At 47.2% G+C, this 22,116-nt stretch overlaps 2 protein-coding genes across 3 annotated transcripts in view; one reads left to right on the top strand and one right to left on the bottom strand.

Moving 5' to 3' along the window:
• LOC139408468 (periphilin-1-like) overlaps nt 1-626 on the top strand; it is a 33,835-nt gene extending 33,209 nt beyond the window's left edge. Inside the window, exon 11 of the mRNA XM_071152398.1 lies at nt 1-626. This exon is cut by the window's left edge and continues 1,326 nt beyond it. The gene's annotated coding sequence lies outside the window, so the exon portion shown is untranslated.
• LOC139408455 (prickle-like protein 1) overlaps nt 89-22,116 on the bottom strand; it is a 50,703-nt gene continuing 28,675 nt past the window's right edge. The window contains exons 1-8 of one of the 2 annotated variants that reach the window (XM_071152377.1): nt 21,678-22,115; nt 9,792-9,989; nt 7,825-7,938; nt 6,479-6,616; nt 3,540-3,743; nt 3,156-3,342; nt 2,002-2,913; nt 89-1,807 (exon numbers count right to left, since the gene is read on the bottom strand). In XM_071152377.1, the coding sequence (XP_071008478.1) occupies nt 861-1,807; nt 2,002-2,913; nt 3,156-3,342; nt 3,540-3,743; nt 6,479-6,616; nt 7,825-7,938; nt 9,792-9,971 (2,682 nt within the window). In that variant the 5' untranslated portion in view covers nt 9,972-9,989; nt 21,678-22,115 and the 3' untranslated portion in view covers nt 89-860. Of the gene's footprint in view, nt 1,808-2,001; nt 2,914-3,155; nt 3,343-3,539; nt 3,744-6,478; nt 6,617-7,824; nt 7,939-9,791; nt 9,990-21,677; nt 22,116 lie in introns of those variants that run through there. The other variant, XM_071152386.1, reaches the window with a different exon arrangement.

Here is a 22,116-nt window from a genome sequence, read left to right as displayed (position 1 = left end):
TCTACACTATATTCATTCTTCATACACATACTCGTTCTGTACAAACTTTTGGGGGACATTGCTCTCCTTTTAAAATAAACAAAAAACCTGACATGTTATGTTTTTTTTATTACAATTATTATCTTAGCCTTTTATATTCCAGTTTTTACATTTATACAGATGACTGATCTGTTTACAATATAATATGACCCATAAATAAAATAGTCAACCCAACCAGGCCCTTTATAGTACATATGCTATCCCCACTTGTCAGGGCTGCAAATGCATACTGGTAAGCCTAAATACAAAAGAAGCACATACATGGAAATAGCTGATGTCATCATACTGTATTCTATAATACCTTTGCTGGCAGAAACTATCATACTTTCATTTTTAAAACCCTGGTTAGCAAAATAGTAGATCCTTTAATAACTGGGGCTCCCGAGTGGTGCCGCGGTCCAAGGCACTGCATCTCAGTGCTAAAGGCGTCACTACAGACCTTGGTTTGATTCCAGGCTGTATCACAACCGGACGTGATTGGGAGTCCCATAGTGCGGTGCACAATTGGCCCAGCGTTGTTAGGGTTTGGCCAGCATTGTAAATGAGAATTTGTTCTTAACTGACTTGCCTACTTAAATAAAGGTTAAAAAAAATAATATGCAATCTGTTTAGTCTTTCAATGCCATTCCACTGACAAACATGTCTGTTTTTTGTCATCCATCTCGAGAAGACATGTAATACAACCAGTTGGCAAAATAATTTGGGCATTTGTTGCAAGCAGGCAGGCCATTTCCATATTCCGAACAGTGGCAATGAGAGATCTAGAGGGGGGTTGCAATGCAGAAAGAGTATAATTTAAAAGGGTACTCCACAAAAAAGTATTATGAAATTATACAGTTTTTCCCCTTGTGCCCCTTCTTTTTTTTGGACTTAGTCCGCGGGACTCCCCCGTAAGGCGGGGAGGGCAGGCCTGCTACGTGGCTAGGGCTGGGCAGGTTATCATAGTAGTGTCTGTGTGGCTGGGGGATGGGCTGCCCCAGGAAAAAGCCTTCCTCCTCAGACTCAGACTCTGAGGAGGAAGACGAGCAGGTGGAGCACCAGTCATCCTCGCCCCTGTCCCCACACATCCCCAGGAACCTCTCCATGGCTGGGCCCTGCTGGAGCCCGTAATCTGAGGTGGTGTGGTGGGGATGGGGGTGACCAGGTTGGCCCTGGCCATACCTCTGCTGGTTGGGCAGGAAGGTCTGCTGCTGGGGACCCTTGTGGCCGTGGCTCCTATGGCTTCTATGGTCCTCTCTGAAGTACATGCGGTTGGCCCTCTCCTTGGGCACCAGGTGGAGAGCGTTGTCGGAGCGGGACTTGCGGCTGCGGCGCCTCCTGTGGTGATGGTGGCGGTTGTGATGGCGGTCGGAGCTTGAACCAAGAAGCTCCGGGTCCTGCTCTTCAAAGTGGTAGGCACGCCGCCGCGTCCGCTCGCTCATGGGGGGCTGGCGCACTGGCAGGTCACCATAGTGACTGTTGTCAATGACGTCTGGGGAGAACTTGACCTGTTGGGGTCGGGACTGGGAGCGAGTCCTCCTCAACTCCGGGACGTGAGGTGGCTTTGGGGGAGAGGGAAGAGGAGCCGCTTCTTCCTCTGGTACATTCTCCTCCACCTGCTCCAGCTCGGATGTAAGGCTCTTCAGGGAATTGGCACTGCAGTGTAACGTGGAGGAATTGAGAGTTCCCATGTTGCTTGTGTTCTCACAGTTCTCTGCCTCAAGCTCCTGGAAGTTTTGTAAGGAGTAGACCAGAGGGCGCTCTTTACTGTCTCCGTTTACTGATGCCGCTGGAAGAAGAAGAAGAAAAGGAGAGAGAATGAGAAAATATGTTTGTACAAGGTGTCTATTCACCACAATGCTGTTTCAAATAGCAATCTGCCATCACAGAACATTGAAAGGTAGTATGCTACACAGATCAAAACCTGGTTAAGCCTAGTCCTGGACTAAAAGGCTATTCCAATAGAGATGTAACATGTCTTACCGGTGATGTTGGACAGTGCCAGTGAGTCCATCGAGTCCCTGGCGCTCTGATCTGTCTGTTTCAGCCCATCTGTGATACACTCCAGAGAGTCATCATACCACTGTTCTTCCTCCCTCTGGAAGCCTTTATCCCCGATGCTACCAGCCCTGTGCTCCATCTCCAGCTCCTTGAGCTTTCTGCTGCTAGCAGGGCCTGGGTGGCTACCGTAGGCTGAATCTCCTAACCCATCCTGGGACTGAGCCCAGTACATATCTGCCTGGTACTTCTTACTGGCCAGGCTTTGGCTGCCTGACCCTCCTCCACCTCTCCCAGCCCTTGAGCCCTGAGGCTCACACTGTTTCATCTTGACCTCTGCCTCGGTCATCCACAGATCTGTTGGGGGTCTGGAGTCGACTGTCTCACCCTGCTGGAAGACACCTTGCTCCCCAAACTTGAGCAGCAGCTGTGTCATGTAGTCCTCGTGCTCGGCCCACTCCTCTTCCTCCCGGTCCTCGGGGGCCTCAGTGCCCTCCCTCCCCTTCCAAAATTGCTCCTCGTTGGTTAAACCCAGGTGGGCCAGCTTGTTGGTGAGGGTGTCTGTGTTGCCGGAATCACCGGTGAACCCAGGGAACTTGTAGTTGACGGAGGGCGAGAAAAGGAGTGACTGGCGGCACTGGTCAGCCGAGCGGCTGCTCTTGCCCATGCGGACGCTGCGGCGGGATTCGCGGGAGCGAGCAGACTGGAAGGCGGAGTCAGCGGAGTCCGAGGTGTGGACATCCTCTCCCAGACTGCAGGCCTTGGAGCAGTAAATGCGGCCCTGCTTGGGCAGGAAGGGACAGCCCAGTAGAGAGCTCTTACACTGGGCACAGCAGAAACAACCCTCGGTGGCATGCCAGTGGAGACCGTCATACGTCATCTGGGGATTGTCCACCCCTAGCGAGAGAAAAATGTGTGTATTTTTTAAAACACTTTTGTGGTGCGATTCCCTGGATCATTGTCAAGTTCCTCCTAGGCATATGTCATATAACATGTTTTTACTGGCTGAGAATAATGACATGTTACCTTACTTGGATATTTTGCATTGGATAACTAACACAATTTCAGTTTATTGTAGTTTCTGGCATTTATTTTACAATGGCAGAAGCAGTGGTCTGTCTGCAGTGGTCAGGGCTTACCGATGTGTTCTCTGCAGGCCTCGCAGTACTCGGCGAAGAGCGAGCCGAAGCAGCCGCAGCAATATGGTCGCCCGTCCTTCATGATATAGCGCTGTCCCCCCAGCACCGTCTCACACTCGAAACAGGAGAAGTGCTTCATGTGCCAATGACGCCCCTCCGCCTCTGTGCACTCATCAGAGAAGATAACCTGAAGACAGACACACAAACAAGTAGCTTGAGAAGTGCGTCACGCGGCTTGGTTTGGTCTAGCGGTTATTGCCGTTGCCTTCAGAGAACATATGTCAGTGTTGGTGTGGGTTCAATTCCGACCCAGCATGGTTTTTATGAACAATGCTTGGTGTGCCGCCACAATGGCTCTTCACACCCCACACACAAACGTCTCACCTCGTCGCAGGCTGAGCAACGTGGTTTGAGCAGTTCAGCGTGGTGTCGGCCACAGTGGATCTTTCCGTCCTGGTAGAAGTAGATGAGGTCCACCAGCAGTTCGCTACACATGGAGCACGCAAAGCATGCTGGGTGCCAGACCAGCCCAGGACCCGCTCTGGAGGCAAACACCGCCATCTCTCCACCATTGACGCTCTCCCCACACTGTAATGAAAACAACAACACGGACAGGAACAGAGTTTCACTCTCAAACTAGAGGTTGTATACTGTAGTATTTTACTAAGCTCATAAAATATTTATACATTCATTTTAGTTTAGAATTAATCGGTATACAGTACCAGTCAATAGTTTGGACACACCTACTCATTCAAGGGTTTTTCTTAATTTTGACTATTTGTAGAATAATAGTGAAGACATCAACACATATGGACTCATGTAGTAACCAAAAAGGTGTTAAACAAATCAAAATATAGTTTATATTTGAGATTCTTCAAAGTAGCCACCCTTTGTCTTGATGGCAGCTTTCCACACTCTTGGCATTCTCTGAACCAGCTTTATGAGGTAGTCACCTGGAATGCATTTAAATTAACAGGTGTGCCTTTTAAAAAGTACATTTGTGGAATTTCTTTCCTTAATGCGTTTGAGCCAATCAGTTGTGTTATGACAAGGTAGGTGTGGTATTCAGAAGATGGCCCTATTTGGTAAAAGACCAAGTCCATTGAATGACAAGAGCAGTTTAAATAAGCAAAGAGAAACAACAGTCCATTACTTTAAGACATTCTGGAAAATGTCAAGAACTTTGAAAGTTTCTTCAAGTACAATTGCAAAAACCATCAAGCCCTACGATGAAACTGGCTCTCATGAGGACCGCCACAGGAAAGGAAGACCCAGAGTTAACTCTGCTGCAGAGGTTAAGTTCATTAGTTACCAGCCTCAAATTGCAGTCCAAATAAATGCTTCACTGAGTTCATGTAACAGACATCTCAACATCAACTCTTCAGAGGAGACTGTGTGTATCATGGTTGAATTGCTGCAAAGAAACCACTGTTAAAGGACAACAATAATAAAAAGAGACTTGTTTGGGCCAAGAAACACAAGCAAAGGAAATTAGACCGGTGGAAATCTGTCCTTTGATTTGATGAGTCCAAATTTGAGATTTTTGGTTCCAACCACTGTGTCTTTGTGAGACACAGAGTAGGTGAACTGATGATCTCCGCATGTGTGGTTCCCACCATGAAGCATGGAGAAGGCAGTGTGATGGTGCTTTGCTGGTGACACTGTCTGTGATTTATTTAGAATTCAAGGCACACTTAACCAGCATGGCTACCACAGCATTCTGCAGCGATACACCATGCCATCTGGTTTGTGCTTAGTGGGACTATCATTTGTTTTTCAACAGGACAATGACCCAACACACCTCCAGGATGTGTAAGGACTATTTGACCAAGAAGGAGAGTGCTGGAGTGCTGCATCAGATGACCTAGTCTCCACAATCACCCTACCTCAACCCAATTGAGATGATTTGGGGTGAGTTGGACTGCAGATTGAAGGAAACGCAGCCAACAAGTGCTCAGCATATGTGGGAACTCCTTCAAGACTGTTGGAAAAGCATTCCAGGTGAAGCTGGTTGAGAGAATGCCAAGAGTGTGCAAAGCTGCCATCAAGGCAAAGGGTGGCTACTTTTGAAGAATCTCAAATATTAGATTGGTTTTACACTTTTTTTGTTACTACATGATTCCATATGTGTTATTTCCTAGTTTTGATATCTTCACTATTACCGTTTTCAAAGTAACTTTAGCTAAGTAAAATATATTTTTCCGAAGGGTAGCTTTAGTGTAGCTTGTTAAACTATACAGTATTGTCAGAGTAGCTTCCATGCCCTACTGAGGAGAAGGGGGGGGGGGGGGGGGGGGGGGGGGGGGGGGGGGGGGGGGGGGGGGGGGGGGGGGGGGGGGGGGGGGGGGGGGGGGGGGGGGGGGGGGGGGGGGGGGGGGGGGGGGGGGGGGGGGGGGGGGGTTGAGAGACGTGGCCAATTCCCTTCCATCTGTGTTGAGACCGCGTCAGTACAGAACATGGCATCTGGTGTTGTTATGGGAATTATGACCGTGAGGCTAACTGTGGTCCACTATGGTCCCACTGCGGTCAGGTTGTCAGGCTCTTGTTTGTTTGTCTCTGTATGCCATGTGGGGACACACAGGCCTTGCTTTTAACATGCACTCTCTCTCTCTCTCTCTTTCTCTCTCGCTCTCGCTCTCACACACACAGTACTCACACACGGCAAAAGCTAAGCGGGCAGTGAACAAGCAACAGCGTTGATGAGAAAACAGCCTTTATCTTGGAGTGGAGTGAGTGATGTTGACTGGCAGGAGAGCCACCAGAGAGCTGTGTTTTGACAAGAGGGCTCCCGAGTGGCGCAGCGGTCTAAGGCACTGCATCTCAGTGCAAGAGGCATCACTACAGTCCTTGGTTCGAATCCCGGCTGTATCACATCCGGCCCTGATTGGGAGTCCCATAGGACGGCGCACAATTGGCCCAGCGTCAGCCGGGGTAGGCAGTCATTGTAAATAGGAATTTGTTCTTCACTGACTTGCCTAGTTAAATAAAAATGGTGGTCAACCACAGGCTGCTCAGGACCCATTTGTAAATTCACAAAATAAAACACTGAATGTGGTGCGAGCACAGCAGAGTGCAGTACAGTCCGCCAACCTTCTAATGACTCTCCAAGCCACTGAGAGGCTTTTTAGATTATCGACTGCATGGCTGAAAATCCAGCATATGTTTAGGGATGTCTAGCCTTCTATTCACAATGGGATAAACAAAAAGGCTACATCTCTCTGTAATCGGTTTCTCAATAGTATACATAAGTCACTTGAGTAATGTGGATCAGTGTGTCCTGTTAGGGACTGAGGTAAGGTGAGAGAGGCAGAGCGGGGACGTACATGTTCACAGACACTGTGTAGCAGGGCCCGGGGCAACAGTTTGAGGGAGCCCCTCCCCAGTGCCTCCTTCTTCCTCTGGACACTGAACATGTGGAGCTCCTTCTTCTCCTCCTCACTGAGAGACTGGCAGTACCGCATCTGGGGGGAGGGAGGGAAAGTGAGGGAGGGAGAGGGATAGAAGAAACAGTCAAACACAGAAAGTGGACTTTTTATTGTACAACCACAAACGGAGCAAAGAGTGACAACCAACATGAGGGAGTGGAGTCGACGTCAAACTGGGAGGAAATAGGTATTTTAGTGTTTTAGTAAAACGCACACAGGTCAGTCCTTCAATCATCATCAGACAGAGAGAAAGTTGAGCTGCATACCAGGGCATGTTCAACAAAGCCATCTCTTGCCCTCCCACCTCCGTCATCTCCACTCCAATCCTCCACCCTAAACCTAAGCCTGGCTTAGCTCTGACTGAGAACTATTTTAACACCCCCTTTTTGATGTTAGCGGTTTAGGAGGGAGACAAGGGAAGGCAGACATTAACAGTTTACACAAACATGGGTTGTGTTTAGAGTGAAATCACGAGAGGGCGAGCAACAAAGAGACACAGGGTAGGCAGCTCGGGCAGTGGTGCCACTGTTAGTGGCGGAGGCATAAAGAAAGACTTTCTCTTTCAGCAGCGTCCCACAGTTCTGTCCCAATAATGCCTCGCCGTCCCACAGTTCTGTCCCCATAAAGACCACATCTAGGACAGGAATCCTGCTAGCGGGGGCTCCCAGCACATCATTAAGTCAAAAGACGTATTGTGCCCACGCCATTTCAGTCTGTGACCCAGTGTGGGACCAAGGGACTAAACTCTGTGACGCCGGCAACGTGAATGTCTTGTCCTCCCACACATGACCAGAATGGCGTGGAGCTATAGGTGACAGGGATGGAGTGAATTCCATTTCAACTCCGTCAACTGGAAGTCAAATAAAATGTTGTTTTTGCCTGGAGAATTGGACTTGGAAGTTTATTTCTAGTCTGAATTTAAATGGAATTGACACCAACCCTGGTAGGTAGTAAGGTGGTGTTAAACAGAGGTTCACTGAAAGGCAGTGAAAGACGAGGGTCGGACACAGCCCTTCAAACAACATTGAGTCCAAAAAAAGGGGATGGGAGGGATGGATTTGGGGGGAAATGGGTGCTATCCTTCTGTGAGACCTGCCCTGTTACGATGCCTTTAATGAGAGGGCTCACTGGGATGCATTTTATGACACATGCATAAACACTCACACACTAGAGACACACACACAGTTTATGAACTACACACACCCATGCATGCACATACACACACAAACTCTTTGGAGTCTTACCTCATTGTCATGCGGAGGCAGTTGATACAGGAGTTGTTTGATTCTGAACTTCTCTCCGGGACTGTTAACATAAGGGACCTTGTCCTCTGGCAGACAGGAGAAGTACAGCTGGACCTGGACCATAGACAGCAAAATAGAGATGTTTAGAGACAGTAACAAATTCATCTTTCTTTTAGTATGTGTATTTGACCCTTGCGAGAATTGAACCTTGGCGTTGGGAGCGCCATGCTTCCACCTACCACACAAACAAATTAGCCTGGAGGGTTGCCTATACTGTGAAGTAACACGGAAGTCAAACGTTCTTGGTTAAGTACATGAAAACAGCCCTGACCTTTTTCCAACTCCCTGTTGAAAGAAGAGCACCTTCACAGATTTCTCTTAACCTATTTCACTGTCCCAGATTAGATGTTATTCAGTACACTAGGAATAATAATATACCTACCCAGACTGCCCCTGGATAATGGCCTGCGTGCGTGTATGTGCGTGCGTTTGTGTGTCCCTACCCTAAAAGTTAGCACATCGCGGGCTCCTTTCTTGTGAGACAGACAGACTTGTCAAGCACCACCCCAAAGCCACTTAGAGACAGGATGTGTATATTTTTATTTACACACTCGGGCATGGAAAAGTCTGCTAGTGATTAGTAGAAATCTTGGCAGATCAGAGAAGGCCTTTAGTCGTGGATCAGGACCCCATTGCTCACCCCGTCCTGCTGGTTGCTGGCAACACCAGGCTCGGCTCGGAGCGGGCATCGCCACGGCTGCCTTTTACAGGCCTGTCACAAACAGAGTCCACTTGTGCTATGTGGCACTCTCCCACGTACCGGGGAGGCCTCCTTCCCTTCCTTCTCTCATCGGTCTCACTCTCTCCCTCCCTTCCCTTACTCCCCTCACTCTATCCCCCTCCCTTTTAAAATGCACACATGGAAGCAATGAAGGGTGATCGGGGGAGAGAAAGATAAAGGGGAGAGAAGGGACCGAAGCAACAGGGAGAACCCTGCCTCTAAAGCCTCCCCTTTGTGTGTAAATGCATGGGTTAACTGTAATGCCTTTACAGCAGCTATTCTGTGGAACGGCCCTGTAGTGCACATTAAGGGGTGATCACTACAGTGGAGAAACACACAGCCCTGGAGGAAGGGCGTCTGTCAGTGTACTGTTCTGTAACCCTTGGCCTGGGGAGGTGGATATAGGGGGCAATAGATCAGCAGGAAGCCCCCTCTAAACAGGAGACAAGAACATCCCACCTTTTTATCTGGTGTCTGTAATGACCCTTCCCCGTAAAGTAGCCTTCAGTGGTGGTCAACGGCCCAGAGGGGCAAAGTAGTAACCAGCCCAGTCGCCCCAAGGGACAAAGTGCCACGGTGACAGTTAAACAGTTAAAGACAGGCAGCTTTGTCCTGTTTCAGGTTGACAAGCCCTCCCGCTGCACTGCCCACCACCACAAAAACCTGAGGAGGCCTGGTAATTTACCTAATGGAGTTATGACAAGGAGAATAATGACAGAGAAAGCTACTGTGGTATTTTTCAGCTCCTATCTAAAAAAGCAAATCTGCTTCTGGGCTTTTGCGCGGGTAGCCTAGTGGTTAGAGCGTTGGACTAGTAACCGAAAGGTTGCAAGATCGAATCCCCGAGCTGACATGGTAAAAATCTGTCGTTCTGCCCCGATCAAGGCAGTTAACCTACTGTTCCCTGGTAGGCCGTCATTGAAAATAAGAATTTGTTCTTAACTGACTTGCCTAGTTTAAATAAAGGTCAAATTCAAATAAAAAGTTGGTAACAGCATGACACTAGAAAGGGCAAGGTCGGTGGGTTCAATTCCCACAAGTAATCATCACACACTGCTTTGTCATTTTGTGGAACAGGGCAACAGCGGTTGTATTCCATATGTGGCATATTAGTGGCATATAGTGTTGAATTTAAGGGGCATGCATTAGAACTGGGGGGTGCTGTGTAGATTTTGGCGCGTCTCACCTGTTCGGGTCTGAGGCCGGGCGGCACCCAGGCATACTCCTCCAGGGCACATCCGGAGTCGTCGTCTGACGTGGAGCTCCTCTGGAAGCCATAGTTCAGTCGACTTTTGACCTTCTGTTCCATCACAGACCGTGGGCCCCGCACCCCGACCTGGTAACCACACGCACTCTCCGGGTTCATCACACACCACGCCGTCTACTGCAGAGAGAAAGAAGGAGAGCGGGAGAAAGAGAGGGATGTGTTACTTCAGGGCGAAAGTATTAAGCTTTTCGCACTACTGAGTCGAGCCGAACCAAGCTGTGCTGATATGGACTGGTAACCCATCCACGATAGTTGCTATAAAACACGCTGAACCCCCCTCCCCTTATCGTTCCAGGAATCTCAGTCTCAGCAGTCACTGAGTCACTATACCACCACTTTCATGTGGGATGTTTTCCCCGAAAGGCACTGAGAGGGGATCTGGGTAACACTTAAGTTCTTCTGGTGACGATTTGCCTTTACGATTCGTAAATCACAATGGTACTATTTTTTTTGCCATTGTGGCAGTGTTTCATCATGATGGGTCCCCGTCATGTGGCTTGGGTCGAAAACCATTATAAAACTCCCCCAGTTTGGCAAGTTCATTTTACGAGGTGATGCCTTGACTTGTTGTGAGACCTTTACAGACTGCTTGTATTACAGTACCTGAATTCTACATCGACTTCAACAACGGACTGCACATTCCACCTTCATACTGTAATTACTTTTCCTTTCAGCACAGACGTGAGAGCAAAACCAGGCCGAGCAGACTCACACTTTAAAATTTCACCGTATCACCTTATCTGTACAGCACATGCTTCAGAGACCGATGAGTTACACACTGAGTGTACAAAACATTAAGAACACCTGCTCTTTCCGTGGCATAGTCTGACCGGGTGAATCCATGTGAAAGCTATGATCCCTTATTGATGGCACTTGTTAAATCCACTTCAATCAGTGTAGATGAAGGGGAGGAGATATGTTTAAGAAGGATTTTAAAGCCTTGAGACAATTGAGACATGGATTGTGTATGTGTGCCACTCAGAGGGTGAACAGGCAAGACCACAGATATACAGTCGTGGCCAAAAGATTTGAGAATGACACAAATATACATTTCCACAAAGTTTGCTGCTTCAGTGTCTTTAGATATTTTTGTCAGATCTTACTATGGAATACTGAAGTATAATTACAAGCATTTCATAAGTGTCAAAGGCTTTTATTGACAATTACATGAAGTTGATGCAAAGAGTCAATATTTGCAGTGTTGACCCTTCTTTTTCAAGACCTCTGCAATCCGCCCTGGCATGCTGTCAATTTTGTTTGTCCACCCGCCTCGAGGACTGACCACAAATTCTCAATGGGATTAAGGTCTGGGGAGATTCCTGGCCATGAACTCAAAATATCGATGTTTTGTTCCCCGAGCCACTTAGTTATCACTTTTGCCTTATGGCAAGGTGCTCCATCATGCTGGAAAAGGCATTGTTCATCACCAAAGTTGCTCTCGGAAGATGTGTTCTTTATTCATGGCTGTGTTCTTAGGCAAAATTGTGAGTGAGCCCACTCCCTTGGCTGAGAAGCAACCCCACACATGAATGGTCTCAGGATGCTTTACTGTTGGCATGACACAGGACTGATGGTAGCGCTCACCTTGTCTTCTCCGGACAAGCTTTTTTCCGGGTGCCCCAAACAATCGGAAAGGGGATTCATCAGTGAAAATGACTTTAACCCAGTCCTCAGCAGTCCAATCCCTGTACCTATTGTAGAATATCAGTCTGTCCCTGATGTTTTTCCTGGAGAGAAGTGGCTTCTTTGCTGCTCTTCTTGACACCAGGCCATCCTCCAAAAGTCTTCGCCTCACTGTGTGTGAAGATGCACTCACTCCTGCCTGCTGCCATTCCTGAGCAAGCTCTGGTGGTGCCCCGATCCCATAGCTGAATCAACTTTAGGAGATGGTCCTGGCGCTTGCTGGACTTTCTTGGAGCCTTCTTCACAACAATTGAACCCCCCCCCCCCCCCCCCTTGAAGTTCTTGATGATCCGATAAATGGTTGATTTAGGTGCAATCTTACTGGCAGCAATATCCTTGCCTGTGAAGACCTTTTTGTGCAAAGCAATGATGATGGCACGTGTTTCCTTGCAGGTAACCATGGTTGACAGAGGAAGAACAATGATTCCAAGCACCACCCTCCTTTTGAAGCTTCCAGTCTGTTATTCGAACTCAATCAGCATGACAGAGTGATCTCCAGCCTTGTCCTCGTCAACACTCACACCTGTGTTAAAAAGAGAATCACTGACAGCTGGTCCTTTTGTGGCAGGGCCGAAATGCAGTGCAAATTATTTTGGGGGATTCAGTTCATTTGCATGGCGAAGAGGGACTTTTTAATTAATTGCAATTCATCTGATCACTCTTCATAACATTCTGGAGTATATGCAAACTGCCATCATACAAACTAAGGCAGCAGACTTTGTGAAAATTAATAATTGTGTCATTCTCAAAACTTTTGGCCACGACTGCACAGTGCATTCGGACTTTTTCCACATTTTGTTATGTTACAGCCTTATTGTAAAATGTATACAATTGTTTTTTTTCCCTCATCAAACTACACACAATACCCCATAATGACAAAGCAAAAACAGTTTAGGATTTTTTTGCCCTATGTAATAAAAAAAATCTACTGAAATATCACATTTACATAAGTATTTACACCTTTTCCTCAGTACTTTGTTAAAGCACCTTTGGCAGTGATTACAGCATCGAGTCTTCTTAGGTATGATGCTACAAGCTTGGCACACCTGTATGTGGGGAGTTTCTCCCATTCTTCTCTGCAGATCCTGTCAAGCTCTGTCAGGTTGGATGGGGAGTGTCGCTGCACAGCTATTTTCAGGTCTTTCCAGAGATGTTGGATCGGGTTAAAGTCCGGGCTCTGGCTGGGCCACTCAAGGACATTGAGAGACTTGTCCTGAAGCCACTCCTGCGTTGTCTTGGCTATGTGCTTAGGGTCGCTGTTGGAAGGAGAAGCTTTGCCCCAGTCTGAAGTCCAGAAAACTCTGAAGCAGGTTTTCATCAAGGATCTCTCTGTGCTTTCCTCCATTCATCTTTCCCTCGATCCTGACTAGTCTCCCAGTCCCTGCCACTGAAAAACATCCCCACAGCATGATGCTGCCACCACCATGCTTCACCGTAGGGATGGTGCCAGGTTTCCTCCGGACGTGGCGCTTGTCATTCAGGCCAAAGAGTTCAATCTTAGTTTCATCAGACCAGAGCATCTTGTTTCTCATGGTCTGAGAGTCCTTTAAGTGCCTTTTGGAAAACTCCAAGCGGGCTGTCATGTCTTTTACTGAGGAGTGGCTCCCGTCTGGCCACTCTATCATAAAGGCCTGATTTGTGGAGTGCTGCAGAGATGGCTCTCCTTCTGGAAGATTCTCCCATCTCCACAGAGGAACTCTGGAGCAATGTCAAAGTGACCATCGGGTACTTGGTCACCTCCCTGACCAAGGCCCTTCTCCCCTGATGCTTAGTTTGGCCGGGCGGCCAGCTCTAGGAAGAGTCTTGGTGGTTCTAATCTTCTTCCATTTAAGCATGATGGAGGCCACTGTGTTCTTGGGGACCTTCAATGCTGCAGAATGTTTTGGTACCCTACCCCCGATCTGTGCCTCGACACAATCCTGTCTCGGAGCTCTACGGACAATTCCTTCAACCTCATGGCTTGGTTTTTGCTCTGACATGCACTGTCATCTGTGGGACCCTATACAGACAGGTGTGTGCCTTTCCAAATCATGTCCAATCAATTGAATTTACCACAGGTGAGCTGCAATCAAGTTGTAGAAACATCTGAAGGATGATCAATGGAAACGGCTCAATTTCGAGTTTCATTGCAAAGGGTCTGAATATTTATGTAAATAAGGTATTTCTTTTTTTTTATTAGCAAACATTTCTAAACTTGTTTTCGCATTGTCATGATGGGTTATTGTGTGAAGATTGATGACAGACTTTTTTTTTTTAAATTCATTTTAGAATAATAACGTAACAAAATGTGGGAAAAGTCAAGGGACCTGAATACTTTTGGAATGTACTGTAAGTGCCTTTGAATGGGTAATGGTAGTAGGTGCCAGGCGCACCGGTTACAACGCTGCTGGGTATTTCACGGTCAACAGTTTCCTGTGTGTATCAATGATCCACCACCCAAAGGACATCCCGCCAACTTGACACAACTGTGGGAAGCATTGGAGTCGACGTGGGCCAGCATCCCTGTGGAACGCTTTCGACACCTTGTAGAGTCCATACCCCGACAAATTAAGGATGTTCTGAGGGAAAAAATGGGGAGGGGATGCAACTCAATATTAGGAAGTTGTTCTTGATGTTTTGTACACTCAGTGTAGCTCATCATGATGCTATGTCTCTTTGATCTCTTTTGCTAAAGCAATGGTTACATCCCAAATGGCACCCTAGAGTATATAGTGTAGTACTTTTGACCAAAGCTCTATGTTTAAAAGTAGTGCACTATATAGGGGATATTCTCTACAGCTGAAGAATGGAGCTGGAGGGAATAGTGGCAGTTTTACGGGCTCCTGACCAATTGTTCTATTTTGTGTATTTTTTTCATGCTGATCTCAACTTTTTTGTACGTAATGTTTCCGCCATCGTGTCCTATGACCGAAAAGAGCTTCTGGAGTCTCAAGGTTCTGCTCGCCTGAGTTAAAATACCTCATGATAAGTTGTTTACCAACATTTTTACCACCACAAACCGATGCTAAGACCGCACTCAACGAGCTGTATAGGGCCAAAAGCAAAAAGAAAATGCTCACCTAGAGGCAGTGCTCCGAGTGGCCGGTGACTTTAAAATCCGTTTTACCTCATTTCTACCAGCATGACACCTGTGCAACTAGAGGCAAAAAAACTAGATCACCTTTACTCCACACACAGAGACATTCAATGTTCTCCCTGCCCCTTAATTTGGCAAATCTGACCATAACTATATCCTCCTTATTCCTGCTTACAAGCAAAAACTCAAACAGGATGTACCAGTACCAGATGACTGAAGCGGTCAGATGAAGCAGATGCTTAGCTACAAGACTGTTTCGCTATCACCGACTGGAATATGTTTCTGGGATTCATCTGATGGCATTAAGGCACATCAGTCACCAGCTTCATTAATAAGTGCATTGACGATGTCATCCCTACAGTGTGCGTACGTCCATATCCCAAAAAGAACCCATGGATTACAGGCAACATCCGCATCCGCTTTCAAGAAGCAGGAAACTAATCCGGAAGCTTATAACAAATCACGCTACACCTTCTGACGAACCATCAAACAGGCCAACCATCAATACAGCACCAAGATTGAATCCTATTACACTGGCTCTCATGCTTGCGGCAGGGTTTGCAAACTATCACGGATTACAAACTGTGTTTACCAGACGAGCTAAATTCCTTATATGCTTGCTTTGAGGCTAGCGACACTGAACCATGCATGAGGGCACAAGCTGTTCGGGACGACTCTGTGATCACGCTCTCCGTAGCTGATGTGAGTAAGACCTTCAAACAGGTTAACATTCACAAGGCCGCAGGGCCAGATGGATTACCAGGACGCGTACTCAGAGCATGCACTTACCAGCTGGCAAGTGTCTTCACTGACATTTTCAACCTTCCCCTGACCCAGACTGTAATATCTACATGTTTCAAGCCGACTCCCATAGTCCCTTTGCCCAAGAATGCTATGGTAACCTGTTTAAATGTCTATCGCCCTGTAGCACTCGCATTTGTAGCCATGAAATGCTTTGAAAGGCTGGTCATGGTTCACATCAACAACATCATCCCAGACACTGTGGACCCACTCCAATACCATCCCAACAGATCCATAGATGATGCAATCTATATTGCACTCCACACTGCCCTTTCCCACCTGGACAAAAGGAACACCTACGTGGGAATTCATTCATTGATCATTGACTACAGCTCAGTGTTCAACGCCATAGTTCCCTTCCAAACTCATCGCTAAGTAAAGGACCCTGGGATTAAACACCTCCCTCTGCAACTGGATCCTGGACTTTCTAACTGGCCACCCCCAGGGGGTGAGGGTAGGCAACCACACATCCGCCACACTGACCCTTAACATGGGGGCCCCTCAGGGGTGTGCTTAGTCCACTCCTGTACTCCTTGTTCACTTACGACTGTGTGCACGATTCCAACACCATCATTACATTTTCAGATGACACTATGGTGGTAGGCCTGATCACTGACGCGATGAGACAGCCTACAGGGAGGAGGTCAGAGACCTGGCAGTGTGGTGCCAGGACAACAGCCTCTCCCTCAATGTCAGCAAGGCAAAGAAGGCAAAGGAGCTGATCGCAGACTACTGGAAACGGAGGGCTGAGCACGCCCCCATCCACATCGACAGGGCTGTAGTGGAGCAGGTTGAGCGCTTCAAGTTCCTAGGTGTCCACATCATTCAGAAATTATCATGGTCCACCCACATCAACACAGTCGTCTCTTCCCCCTCAGGAGGCTGAAAATATTTAGCATGGGCCCTCAGATCTTCAAAACGTTTTACAACTGCACCATTAAGAGCAACTTAACTGGCTGCATCCCTGCTTGGTATGGTATGGCAACTTCTTGGCATCCAACCGCAAGGCGCTACAGAGGGTAGTGCGTGAAGACAAGTACATCACTGGGGCCAAGCTCACTGCCATCCAGGACCTCTATACCAGGCGGTGTCAGAGGAAGGCCCTAAAAACTCTTCCTTCTGCTACCGCACGGCAAGCGGTACCGATGCACCAAGTCTGAAACCAACAGGACCCTCAACAGCTTCAACCCCCAACCCATAAGACTACTAAATAGTTTGTCCGGGTAGCTATTGGTTTACTACTTAACAATCTGCATTGACCTTTTTTGCACTAACTCTCTTTTGACTCATCACACACGCTGCTGCTACTGTTTATTATCAATCCTGATGCCCTAGTCACTTTATCCCTACACATATGTAAATATCTACCCCAATTACCTCGTACCACTGCACAATGACTCTACTGGTACCCTGTGTATATAGACAAGTTATCGTTCCTCATTTCTTATTTATTCCTTGTGTTATTGTTTTTCTATTATGTCTTTTTTTCCCCTCTCCACATTGTTGGGAAGGGCCCGTAAAGTAAGCATTTCACCGGTAGCCTACACCGGTTGTTGACAAAGCATGTGACAAATCAAATTGGATCTCCCTATATGAGGCTAATGAATAGGATGTAAGATCTCAAGATAAAAGGGTTCCCTCACTGTAGCTCTGTATAAACAACAGTACCCTGGCCTTAAGAGGCACAAATCCCTGTGGATCCCAGAGCCATATGGGGAACGTCCAAAGCCCCTGCTCTTTTCCCCCTCGCTCTCCTTTTTCTTTCCTTCCCTCTCTCTTCTTCTTCTCCTCGGCTGTTTTTGTTTTTCAACCTGCCACAGCGAGAGAGGGAAGAAGGGTGTCTGTCTGTCTCTCTGATCATCCTTTATTCTTTGGAATGGATATAGGGAAGAGACAGAGGGGACTCGGGGGAGGAAGTCAGGGCGAGGAAGTCAGGGATGGATGGAAAGATGGGGATGACAGAAGAGTGGACCCTGACACGGAGAGACACAAATAGGGCAGATGGATTAAAGAATGACTCGCCGCGACGCTGACCCAACACGCACACAAAAGCTTGCACCCGCATGCACAAACCTACTCACACTCACACAGCTGACCGGCCACACAGGAGAGCAGTGTGTGTCCAGGGAGATACATTGAGAAGTGGAAAAGCAAGGGGACTAATCTGTCTTGTCACTGAAATCACTGAGCTGAGGCAGCAGAAGGTTTCAGGGCCTCCTCAGTTCTTTGCGTGTAGCCTACATTTCAAGAGAGCAATGACAAAACAGCTTTGACATACAATACATTTTTGCTCTGTGAGGATGGAAGGAAAACACATTCATACAACGCTCAAGTAGTAGTAGCAGTAGTACAGTTCTACCAATACTACTACTGCTGCAGAGGTGGAGGTGACTACAACTACTACATACTATACAAATGCTACTCTGAGCTGTACAAGTCATGCTGAAAGGCCTTGTATGACATATAGGCATGGAGTAAATGAATAGGCTGTTGTGGCCATTTCTCAAAGGAAGGGCCACAGCTCTACAGCTCTGACTGTGAGACTCCACATCCCTCCCCAGCCAGTGGTCAGCACACCCCCTTGTACCCCTGCTTCCACCCCCCCACGGCTGGGCAGGCACACAGGGCTGGGGAGGGCTGTGGGGACACAGCTGAGAAAACCAGCCACACTTGACTGGTGCCTTTGAAGAAGTCAGGCATGACAGTAGTGGGCCAGAATTCACTCTCTCAATTAAATTAAATTAAATTCAAGGGCTTTAATGGCAAATTTAACATGTGTTTCATATGTTAACATTGCCAAAGCAAGTGAAGTAGATAATAAATAAGTGAAATAAACAATTAAAATTAACAGTAAACATTACACTCACAGATGTTCCAAAAGAATAGAGACATTTCAAATGTCATATATAGTCTCTCTCTCAGAATGGCATATATGCATGAATGCCTGAGTGTGGTTCTCGCACACAAAGACAGATATGCAGGCAGGCAAGCAGTCACACACACCCCTCCTCTGACAAGAGGCCAAACTGTTTAAGTGTCAGCTGTATGCCCTGCGTCCTGTTTCTCGTTTAGTTACGACTCTTTGTGAGATAGCAGCAGCAGAACACACACACACACTACACACACACAGAGCAGCACAGTCCGCATGCCTAGTGCCTGGACCTCCTGAGGAATGAGTGATTAACTGCCCAACACAGGGCAGGCAGACAGCCAGACAGGCAGCTACCAAACAGCTATTCATACCCACAGAACAGCACTCCACTAAAGGACAGCCTGCCTGCCTGAACACCCTTCCTTCCAATAACCCATATCTCACTCATGCCAACACCTGGCATGCCTGCCCTCCACAAGGCTGCTCACACACAACAAGACACACAGTGCATCCACTCAGACACGAGCATGATGGATGACGCCTGTAGAAGTGGATGCTTCAGCATTGTACCATGATGCATGTCTGCGTTGTGCTAGGAGGTGTCAAGTCAGGCAGATGGGGTTGGTACGATAGACACCTCCCACTTAAAACACCTTGCGAAGCAGCTTCAGCCTTCAACAATAGAGCCTTTCATAGTGAATCAACTGTGGAAGGCATGTTCCATCAAGAGCCTGGTTCTCTCTACAGTCTCTCTTTCTGTGTCTCGCTCTCTCTCTGTCTGTCGATCTCTGTTATCTCTGCTGCATTCATGGGGGTTGGAGTCTTTCAAAACCAAGATAACTTGTCAGAGTCAGAGGTGCGAAATAAGACACTTCTTGTTCTATTCACATCTATTGACTTGCAAATGACTTGCAAATGAGACTGCAATAACTTTAAAATATGTGGCCTTGTTGGAGGAGCGAGAGTGTAGTGGGTTGGGGAGATAGAGGCTAACTATAGAGAAAGTTCAGCCAGAGCGTAGAGCAGAGTAGAGAGAGAGAACATGACTGTAGCAGCATGGGCTTTGCTTTATGAGGGGGGGGGGGGGGGGGTTACATATGACTTTCATTAGAGAGAAAGAGAAGGAACGAGAGAGATGTTTGCTTTCACATGTCAGAGACGAAGCCTCACTTCACTGATCTCTCAGAGCAGAACCTCCCTCAGCAGAATGTCAAGTCCGAGGTATAGCCAGATCCAGATAGGTGAAACATGAATACGGGATACTGAGACAATACCTCATGTGTTTAGCAATGCCATTCCTTGAACCACATCGGCAAGTATGCTAATTCTCACCTCAGATGTCAGCCAACTTTGTTTCAATCTACTGACTGACTGTACAAGCCATCGTACACACACGGAATTCTGACAAACTCTCAACCCTTTACGGGCTGAGTTGAAAAGATAGCTCCCACAAGGGACTTGTGGTTAGTTCCTGTTGCCCTCTCTCGCCCACCCCCCACCCAGTCCCTCCCGGCTGGGGGCTACAAGGTCTCTGTTTTGGCAAATCGGTCAGAAATGCATCCGAGGCTAAAAAAAAAGTCAAGCCCTGTTAACAAGCATCTTTACAAAGGCTGTTAAACATTCAAGACTGCAGGGGTCTGGGTAGCATGGGAGGAGGGGGGATTGGCAGGTTAGAGGTAGACCGTGCTGGGGTAACCAGTGACTATTGACTCCTATGGAAATGCTAAATGCGCTATGAATTACAATGAAGAGTAAAGTTCTGTCATGGTATGAGGAAAATGACAGGGGCTGTGCTACTGCCATACAGACAGCATAGAGGCGATACCACCTGACAGTGACAGTTCCGCAAGATCATTTAAACCACGAGTCATGATTGGCAGCCACTCACTTCAATGACATCCCCCTGTCTAAACTCATCGATTGAAAAGGTGTCCTCCAAATAAGGAAACTATTGTGTTACCATACACACTAAAATAGTCTACTATGTTAGATAAACAACCCTTTGTGAGAGGAAGATAACCAGCTGCTGGTCTGAATTACTGTCATAATTCCTCAAAGAGATGCGTGACGGACAAGCCCACAACCCAACAAGCACACTGATCACATGTGACTCTGTCAGCGGGTCTGGACTGTACATGTCTGATTCGGCGCAGGCTCACCCACAGACTCATTCTGGATAGGGTCTAACTGTGCGTCCCAAATGACACTCTATTACCTATTTAGTGCACTACTTTGGACCAGGGCCAATAAAAGTAGTGCACCATACAGGGAATATGGTGTCAGTAAGGATGGACCCTAGGTCTACTTGCAGAGAAAACAATATATTCCGTTCAAAAGTCTCAGGTTCTCCAGTTCATATTCAGACAAGTCTTTTTTTTCTTCCTCCGTCTGTCGAACAAGATGTTTCTCTAGTCAAGATGTGCAGAACAGATGATTTCAAATCAAATGAGCACGTGTACTCAGATTACGACTTGTCACCTGTTGGCACTTGATAAAACCAGCCCCTTGTACGATACCTGGCACTTAAATAAAGAAACACTAGCCTACATATAAACCATTTGGAAAAGATACAAGTGTTTCAGATTTGAAACGATTGGATCTTTGGGAATCAACTCCGCAATTCTTTCACATTAATGAAATAAAAACACATCATCCAATACATACATTATCCAACTATCCAATGTACGGAAAACATGAGCAGAAAGAACTGTCCAAATTACTTGACAAGTTTCTCACAGCTCTGTCTGTCCCATATCAAAGAGTTGCCGGCAGGCTACAGTTTGGCTGACCTCTGTGCCTCCCGCCATCGCAGGGGGGTGTTTTTCCAAGATCAAATGGGTGTGAGAGAGGGAACTCCTAACCCTCAGAACTTCTAACCCTGCCTGCCATGGACTGAGAGAAGGACCACCTGCACGCGACAGCCTGCCTGGCCTGCACCCAGTTCTCAACACACATGCAGCTGTCACACAGCTAGCTCAACATCAACCACACTACTGATCAAATACATATAGCATTACAGGACCCAACATCTCAGACTCAGTAAGCCTAAATTCTGATTACCAATGTCCATACTAGCACACCACTTAGAATGCATTCATATTAAATGTTATTTTCCTTAAAAAAGAAGGGACTGAGTACAAAACAAAAAAAATAAATGCGACCCATCTTACCAATAAAACAGTTAAAATCACTATTTAAATCCAGTTTAAACCTAGAAGTGTGAGACATTTAAAAATGTCAAAATGTCCCATTTTAAATGTCAATGTTTTTCTTTCTGCCATACCGGTACAACTAGGATACATGCCATTGAAAATCTGCTTTTTTTTAATCCACTACTGTAAAGTTCCTTTGGCGGAGCCCTTAGTGGTCTTACCTCTGTGCAGAAAGCTCTCCTGAGCAGGCTCGTATCACTACTAAATCCTGTCCGTTATTCTCCACTGGCTCTAGGCTACATGGCTCTCGGCTCAGCCTCTCCTCTTTCAATCTCCCTCTACGGTAGCTCAAAGATCCAGGACAGCAACCTCTCCTCCTTCAGCTTCTGCTGGCTCAGCCTCCTCTCCAGTCTCCCTCTACTGTAACTCACAATCCAAGACAGGAGCCTCCTCTCCTCTCTCCAGTTTCCCTCTACTGTAACTCTACTAAATCCAGGACAGTAACAGGCTCACAGCAGCCTAGCCCCCCCCTCCTCTGCCTTCTCTCCCTCTTCCAGAGCTGTCAGCACAGCCACATTCCATATCAAAGTAGGGAAAGAGTGTAAAACCAGAGAGGTGTGTGTTCTGTGTGTGTAAACTGACTGTTTGAGGGTGTGTGTG

The sequence above is a fragment of the Oncorhynchus clarkii genome, chromosome 1 (genome assembly GCF_045791955.1).
Source record: "Oncorhynchus clarkii lewisi isolate Uvic-CL-2024 chromosome 1, UVic_Ocla_1.0, whole genome shotgun sequence".
Classification (NCBI taxonomy): domain Eukaryota; kingdom Metazoa; phylum Chordata; class Actinopteri; order Salmoniformes; family Salmonidae; genus Oncorhynchus; species Oncorhynchus clarkii.
The sequence above is the reverse complement of the archived record's forward strand: the minus strand, read 5'-3'. Positions and strand labels throughout refer to the sequence as shown.